General features: G+C 41.4%; 1 protein-coding gene across 1 annotated transcript in view; it reads left to right on the top strand.

Moving 5' to 3' along the window:
* The window catches only part of LOC119430292 (collagen alpha-1(XVII) chain), a 39,285-nt gene extending 31,788 nt beyond the window's left edge, over positions 1 to 7,497 (top strand). The window contains exons 41-55 of the mRNA XM_037697738.1: positions 1,611 to 1,658; positions 1,762 to 1,830; positions 1,924 to 1,962; positions 2,112 to 2,222; positions 2,296 to 2,415; positions 2,498 to 2,608; positions 2,744 to 2,869; positions 2,943 to 3,062; positions 3,174 to 3,353; positions 5,532 to 5,672; positions 5,847 to 6,074; positions 6,251 to 6,415; positions 6,527 to 6,607; positions 6,695 to 6,778; positions 7,445 to 7,497. Coding sequence (XP_037553666.1) covers positions 1,611 to 1,658; positions 1,762 to 1,830; positions 1,924 to 1,962; positions 2,112 to 2,222; positions 2,296 to 2,415; positions 2,498 to 2,608; positions 2,744 to 2,869; positions 2,943 to 3,062; positions 3,174 to 3,353; positions 5,532 to 5,672; positions 5,847 to 6,074; positions 6,251 to 6,415; positions 6,527 to 6,607; positions 6,695 to 6,778; positions 7,445 to 7,497 — 1,676 coding nt within the window. The remainder of the gene's footprint in view (positions 1 to 1,610; positions 1,659 to 1,761; positions 1,831 to 1,923; positions 1,963 to 2,111; positions 2,223 to 2,295; positions 2,416 to 2,497; positions 2,609 to 2,743; positions 2,870 to 2,942; positions 3,063 to 3,173; positions 3,354 to 5,531; positions 5,673 to 5,846; positions 6,075 to 6,250; positions 6,416 to 6,526; positions 6,608 to 6,694; positions 6,779 to 7,444) is intronic.
* The last annotated feature ends 929 nt before the right edge of the window (positions 7,498 to 8,426 follow it).

Below are 8,426 nucleotides of genomic sequence, written 5' to 3'. Positions count from 1 at the left end.
ATATATATATATATATATATATATATATATGTCTATATATACACTAAAATATACTACTAATTACTACTTAAGTAGGGGCAGCTGAGGCCGAGTGGTTAGAGCAGTCATCCTCCATTTGGAGAGTTGGGGGTTTTATTCCACCAGCAGTCACATGTCGAAGTGTGCCTGAGCAAAACACTGAACCTTCATTGCCTCCGATGTGTGGCCCATCGGTGTTGTGATAAACCACTGATTATTCTTTGTATAAATACAGTAGAGTGTTGTATGAATGGGTGAATGAAGACACAGATTGTAGTGTAAAGTGCTTTGAGCGTCTTGATAAGATAGAAAGGTGCTATATAAGTATAGTCCATTTACTTGTACTACTACTCCTACTTCGTGATTTTCACTTACCGCGGGGGTACTGAGAACAGAAACCCTCGCTATACGAGGGACTACTACTGTATATGTCTCACCCGAAGGCAAGTTTTCATGTCCTTTGCCCTTTGGCAAGATATATTATCACCCTCACCAACTGATGGAGTAAGAAAAGTGTCCAACATGAGACTATTGTCTTTAGTATTTATAGAAGATGACTGTCGTCTAACACATGCAGGCCCAGAAAATTGATGACTGTGGAAATTACCGTACATGTTTTCTTCAGGCAGTCCTGTTCATATGTGGGTTTATGGGTTTGGGTGTTAGTGGTGGTTTTCCTTTGACCCTTCTGTATGTAAATACGATTTTAGACAATTTATTACAGTTCGATCACAGATGTTAATGCCTGTTAGTTTTGTTCTGCATTTTCTGTTTTCAAGATATTTTGCTTTAAGTTTTCTATCTTGTTGATTTTGATGTCCTCCTTATTTTAGCAGCATACTTCCCCTTCACAACCCTCCCATTCTGTTTGTACTTGGTCCACATTTTAGACACAACTGACTGGAAACATCCAACATCTTTTGCAACGTTCTGTGATGGTTTACATTCTTGAAAGTTTCATAATCCTCCTGTGTTTCAACCAACCTCTTTTCTGTTGGAGTCATGGTTCTAGTCAGTCTGCTTTGTGCAACAGCTCTCCAAGATGTGAGGACTCTTCTTTTTAATAAAAGAATAATTAGATTTAATCTGATGAACATGCTTATGAAATACAAATTACATAGTAATTCAATGTTTCTTTTCCTCTACTTGATAAAATAAGTGACTCAATACATTTTTTCTTTCTTTGTTAGTGTTTCTTAATGCCAAAATGTTTGAACTTGGAAAAAATAATAGTTTTGTGGCATAGCTGGGATTTTTTTTAAATACATGTAATGTAAAATTAAACAATAAAACAAACATCCCCCAGTAGTGTTGGTGCCATATTTTTTTCCAGAGGTTATATAAGTGGTTGTATATAAGATAAAATATTAGATGACTTCAAATTTAATATTTATAAAACTCAAATTATTATTGTTTATTAAGTATTTTGTTTGGTATTATTTCATTTATTGTTTTGTGTGAAGCAATTTTTCCAACACAGTTGTTTTTAATTATATACTGTATAAATACATCTAATCTGGTGTGCAGCTATAAAACTACCATCAGGTCCTTGGTAATTATTCCAGTATGAATCACTGTCACGTGTGTTTCAGGTGAACCAGGCTCACCAGGAGTGCCCGGGATTCCAGGCTCTGGGGGAGGTGAGTCTCTCTTTAAACCAACAGATGTGTTACACAAACAAACTTGTGATAAGTTGGAGTTTATCTGTACCTTTATTCATTCTTAATGTATTAACCTATGAAGGAAACCAGATCCCTGGGCCACCAGGTCCACCAGGACCTCCTGGAAGACCAGGACTACCTGGAGTCAAAGGTAAACCTGACCACATGCAGTTTAGATTCCTGTCTGTGTGTGTTATGTGATGATCACTGTTTATTTATTTATTTATTTATTGTTATTTCTAAGGGGACACTGGAGCTCCTGGGATTCCAGGCGCCTCAAGGGGTAAAACAATCATAACCCTCAACGTTAAATATTCTTATTATTTGTAGAACAAATCTTATTTTTTCTGTAAAACTTGAATGGTTCATGGTAGCTTCAAAGAAACCAGTTGCTTTCCACCAGGTTCTAACTATCATCGCTATTGTTTTCAGGCTCAGTCTCAGTCACCTCCGGCCCCCCTGGTCCTCCAGGTCCCCCTGGCCCCCCTGGCTCCTTCACTTCCTCTAGTAGTGAGATGCGGCAGTACATCACTGACTATCTGAGTGAGTCTTTCTGAAGAGATGTGGTAATAAAAAGGGAAGCCCACGTTATTGATGAGCTTTATTTTCTCCACAGGTAGATACAGACTTAGTGGTATGCAAGGTCCTCCAGGCCCACCTGGACCTCCAGGACTTCCTGGAACCTTCTCGGGGTCACTAGAGGACATCTCTGCTCGTATCATTACATATATTCAACGTGAGGATTTATAGTGTTAAATAAATATTTACCCACAGAATTAGTGAGACATAATAGCCTTAATGGAATTGTGTTCATTTAGGATCTGATTCAGGTCTGAGATTTGGTGTTCAGGGTCCTCCAGGACCACCTGGACCACCTGGACCCGCCTCTGGATCCCTGACAGTCACTGCTCTCATTGCCATGCTTCAGCGTGAGTAGCTCTAACTGGACCAGGCAGCCTCAGATTCAGATCAACCTTCTGCATCTAACTATCATCTTCATCTTGTCTGACTCAAAAGGGCTTTTTCAGAAGACGTACCAAACTAAACTGTGTGTCTTGTCATAGGAGACGATGTGAGAAGATATTTGACTGGACCACCAGGGCCTCAAGGGCCTCCAGGACCACCAGGAGGACTTTCAGGCACTTACAGAATAGAAGAGATAGCCACATATGTCTTTAATATCATGAATGGTAAGATCAGTTTGCAAAGGAAAACTCTGACCTGGAAAGTGGTGTCAGTCAATCAACTGATTATGATTTTCAGAGAGAGGAATTGCAAGAGGTCCACCAGGGCCACGGGGTCTCCCTGGGCCTCCTGGAGCTTCGGGTGTGGGAGCCTCTGGCTTCACAACTGCTACGCTCGACTACTCTGCACTGATCAGAAGTAAGATCCTTTTTAAAGTTTGATCTAACAGATACAAACTGGATAGGGACAAAGTTTTTTAAGGGTCACTCACTCATACATGTGTTTTTGTTTTAATCTTATTATAATTAGATCCAGATTTCCGTTCGTGGATCACTTCTGCAGTACAACAAGGTCCTCCTGGTTCTCCAGGTGTGCCAGGGCTACCTGGCCCTCCTGGTCCTCAGGGGCCTCCTGGAATCTCAACTGCCACGGTGTTTGGGTCAGGAGGTCGTGGCTACAGCTTGGAGGATATTCAGCGTTACCTGCAGGGTGGGTCTGACGGGAGGAAATCATTTATTTATGTATATTTGCGACAACTTGCTTGAATGCTTAGCACTTAGCACAGCGAGTCAAGTCCAAAACACGACAACAAAACAAGTTTAACTTACTGATAACTCATCAACACCATCATAATTCCAATAACAACACATTCAGCGGAAGACAACACTCCAGTAGACAGTTACACAACAGGGAGACAGATAAGTGGGTGAATAATTTATCTGACAGTCAGCTCACCCAGCCGGAGACAGAGATTCTTGCCAGGGGACTGAACTTTGCAGTTGTACTAAGAAGAATTCCTCTGGTGGAGATGATCACAGCCACTGTCAGCCATCCGCAACAACCAAATTAAAGAGTGTGAGGCAGAACAGCTCAGAATCAAAGTTTCAGCTTGCCTCAGCAATGCCAAACCACCACCTTCCAACATCAGTAGAGAGGAGAGGGATGCACTCACCACTCTTAGCAAGGACAAAAACATCATCATTCTCCCAGCAGACAAAGGAAGGTGCACAGTGATATTTTGAACCAGAAAGACTATCATGAGAAAGTTATAACACTCCTTAGTGACTTAACCACTTATGATCCACTGAAAAGAGATCCAGGAAGTGGCTACAAGAAGAAGTTAATAGATTGCCTGAAATTTTGGAGCAAGACAAAGCTATTGACTGTATTCTGTACCACAGACTGTACCCAGGGGAGGCCACACCTAGTCTGTATGGTTTACCAAAAATCCACAAACAAGGTGTACCTTTAAGACCAATTGTTAGCATGATTAACTCTGTCACTTACAATGTTTCCAAATATCTGGCGTCAGTACTCATCCCTTTAGTTGGCAGCTCACATCACATACAGAACACCATGGACTTTGTGGATAAGGTAAGGGATGTCATCATGGAGACTGATGAAACAATGGTCTCTTTTGATGTCACATCGCTCTTTACGTGCATTCCTGTTGATGATGCAGTAGAGGTGGTCAGTTTAAAATTAAAATCAGACACCACTCTGAGCAGCAGGACCACGCTTTCCACAGAACAACTGTGTCAACTCTTGAAACTGTGCCTGCAGTCAACCTACTTCACATATGGGGAGCAATATTATAGGCAGAAACATGGGTGTGCTATGGGGTCTCCAGTTTCTCCTATTGTTGCCAACCTGTACATGGAGGAGGTAGAAAAGAGAGCCTTGACGTCCTTTTCAGGGACACCACCAAGTCATTGGTTCAGGTATGTTGACGACACCTGGGTTAAAATTAAATCTCAGGAAGTCCAACATTTTACTGACCACATCAACTCTGTGGATAAATACATCAAGTTCACACAAGAAGACGTAAAAAATGGCAGGTTGGCTTTCTTGGACTGTGAGGTCTCAGTCTCTGATAGAGAACATTTGCAAACTGAGGTGTACCGCAAACCCACCCACACAGACCAGTATTTGCAGTTTGACTCCCATCACCCTTTGGAGTGATCCAGTCGCCTGGCACAAACAGAATAATATTGTGTATGCTGTTCAGTATCAGGAGGGCTGTGATCAGTCTTACATCGGGGAAATTAAACAGCCACCGGCCAAAAGGATGGACCAGCACAGAAGATCAATAACATCAGGCCAGGACTCTGCGGTCTACACTCATCTCCAGGCCAGCAGTCACTCGTTCAGGGATGGAGATGTGCACATCCTGGATAGAGAGGAACGATGGTTTTAGAGAGGAGTAAAGGAGGCCATCTTTGTGAAAAGAAATCGTCCATCATTAAACGGGTGGAGCCCTCCGTGTTCAACTGTCCCCCTCTTACACTGCTGTTATTGCTAGTATCACTCAGCCCCCTGTGAATAGCAAACAGCCATCAGTGTGCTAATGATCCATTGTTAGGCTGATGGTCCTCCTTGATCATGTGATCAGCTGGTTTTGGTTGTCAGCAGCAAACTGGTTGATCCACTTCGAGAAGGTGCTATTTATAAGACTGAGCTGAATACAGCACCTCAGACTGAGGAAGTCTTTCAGATGAAAGACGAAACGTTTCTACAGGTTTTTTTGTTTTGTTTTTTTGAATGTCCAGAGGACCAGACTTAATTTTTTTAGATTTTTCTACCTGGATTATTGAGCATGCATCAGGATAACTTGCTTGATTATTGGATTTTTTTTTATGTCTCCTCATTTTGCTTTTCACTCTTTAGGTTCAGGATTCAGAGGTCAGCCTGGCCTTCCTGGTCCTCCAGGTCCACAGGGTCCACCAGGCACTGTCACTGGTTCAGTTTCTTACAGTGGAAACTTCCCTGGAGAGAGCATCCACGCCGAAGTTCAGCAGTATCTGACCAGTAAGCATCTTACAGCCCACACACAGACAGAAAATGTCTTTTTGGACCAACACAACCAAAGTGGAGGAGCTTGGTCATGATGCAAACATCACTCAACTCAAGATGAATATGTGTGATCACAATCGGCGTACAAAACCAACAGCAGCATTGATTCTAACTACATGTTTCTTTCAGGTGACAATGTTCGACGGATGATTGTCGGCCCTCCAGGACCTCCAGGTCCAATGGGTCAGAAGGGGGAACGTGGAGAGCCTGGTTACTCTCAGAGCTACATGCAGAGCCAGAGTTACACACACGGCGACTCGCACTACGGCGCTCAGCGCAGAGAGACTGATGCCAGCAGACTCACCGAGACCATGGACTACTCCAGCGTTGCCATGAAAGTCACAGACTACATCAAGAGTGAGTGAAATATGGCTTCCAAATTTAAATACAGTACTTTATGTTAAACACCCAAGATTTGTTATCTTACACCACTGGAACTTAACGGTGCTGGGTTAAATACCAATGAGAGAATTTCCTTCTAAAAGATGCATGAGAATTATGTTCTGACTACATGTTCTACTATCGTTTCACAGATCAAGGTCTGCTGCAGCAGTATATTGCACAGGGACCTTGGAGGACAAATGTCCGAGCAATTCAAGGCCCTCCCGGTCCACCTGGCCCTCCAGGACCACCTGGCTACAGTCGCGTGATCGGAACCCATGGAAATATCACAGCTGACCTTATGGACTTCTTCAGGAGTGAGGATACAGAAATATACTGTTCTACGCAAAACTTCTAAACCAGAATTCCAAAAAGCTGGACGTTTTTTGCTGAATTCCTGACTGAATCCAATGTTTTCTTTTGCACAGCTTACGGCACCATCCCTGGTCCTCCAGGAATCTCAGGACCCAAAGGAGATCGAGGGTACCCAGGGCCTAAAGGAGACAAGGGTACATTGAAACAGAACTGATGCAACATTATTGCACATTTTCAGGAATAACAGAGGAATCACAACCAATGGTTTTATTTATTTACAGGTGATGCTGGACCACCAGGTTTACCTGGAATACCAGGCTCTTATACTGTCCAGATTCCACACAAAGTGCAGAAGAGAGAAGCAGGTAACTTTACTCAAATGAGTCAAATCACTTAAAAAAAGATAAAGATGCATAAACAGCACAAAGGGTAAGGCCATTTGTGATGAATCTTTTTTTGTTGTCATCTTGGCAATGTCTCTTGTGCTACTGGAAAGGCTTTAAATTTCTCCATAAATTATGCCACATTTGTTGAGAAAATGCATTTGTGAGTGGAGCAGCAAAGTTGAGTATGTGGGTTGCCCCATGAAAAAAAAATTGCCAAATCTTCTCCAGTTTATTCTAGTATAGATTATTGTTTGTTGTAGTTTATTGGATTGTGTAATTGAAGTCTTGAGGAACAAGACATTGCCAATTTAACAATGGCTCAATTTACCAAACAAGTGCCTGAGTAACATGTGGAAGAACCATACACAGCCACAACAGCCTGGCACCTCTTCCTCATGCTGCCCACCAGCTTGGTCAAACACTGCTGTGGGATGGGTGTGGTTGTGTTGGTCACTCTGGAATGAACAGCACACCTAAGCTGATTCCATAGGCGTTCAATGGGGTTGAGGTTAACATTGTAGGCATCCTCCCCACTGTCAAGTTCTGGAGGTAGTCTCTGATAAATACCCCGCTGTACGGGACAATGTCGTTGCTTGTATTACTGAACTTGTCACATTGCTGCACTGTTCTATTCATCCTCTGCAGGTAACAAACTGGGTCGTCATAAGCAGCATCGTCGTCAAACCACCGGTGGCTGAAGGGTGTACTACTGCACGGGGTCAAATTGTATTTCACTTTTATTCATTTTGACTTTTTATTTGTTAAACTGTGCCAAACAGGTCAGATGTGCTCTATCTTTTGTCTTTTTTTATGAGAAATGTTTGAGAAAATAAAAATGCATTTGTCTCCTTACAACCGTTTCTTCCAGGGGGCTTTGATTTGCGTTTTTGTGACGCAGATTTCCAATTGTTAACATGCGGGTGTATAATGTTTACTTCGCTTAATTAGAAGCTTGCATTCACTTTATCGGGGCAGCTTTGTTTGACAGAATATGCATTATCAACCAATAAGTAGCAGGCGCTTAGAATTTTAATGGCATCTTTTTAACATTTTATTTTTTATATATTTGCTGAGATTTGAGGGTTAGATTGTAATTGAGGACTATAAAAAACGTAAATATCCATCATGCATTCATCCCATTAAAAACAAAATATTGTACTCTAAAAACTAAGCATTAATATTTGAACTTGACTCAGTCTCAGTCAGAGAGAGGGTCATTTTAAGAAGGTTATTTTAAGATTTACTTGAAAGGTTGTTGGTAAAAAGACAAAATGCGTATGTATGATAGACAGACAGGACTGGGATGATCAGTGAGACATGGCTGATTCAATTGTATATTTTTGTTTAAGAGCACTGAATTTGATACATTTTCTGTATACCTTTGAGTTAAGGAATTATTAAATTATAAACATGAACGAGCTTTTGATCAATATATTTGAAAGACGAAAATAAATCTATTTTTTGACTTGTGACTCGATGTTTTTATGACTTATTTGATTTCAAAACACTCAAAAATCAAATGCACAGTCAGTATTTTATTTACATGAAAAAAACGGGCATTTTAAAAAGATGCATTCAATACGTGTGCTATGACATCAAAAAATGCATATAATATGATTCATAATGG

This window comes from Nematolebias whitei, chromosome 1 (genome assembly GCF_014905685.2).
Source record: "Nematolebias whitei isolate Nwh7 chromosome 1, NemWhi1, whole genome shotgun sequence".
NCBI lineage: Eukaryota > Metazoa > Chordata > Actinopteri > Cyprinodontiformes > Rivulidae > Nematolebias > Nematolebias whitei.
Note: the sequence above shows the minus strand (reverse complement) of the source record. Positions and strands in the feature narration are given on the sequence as shown.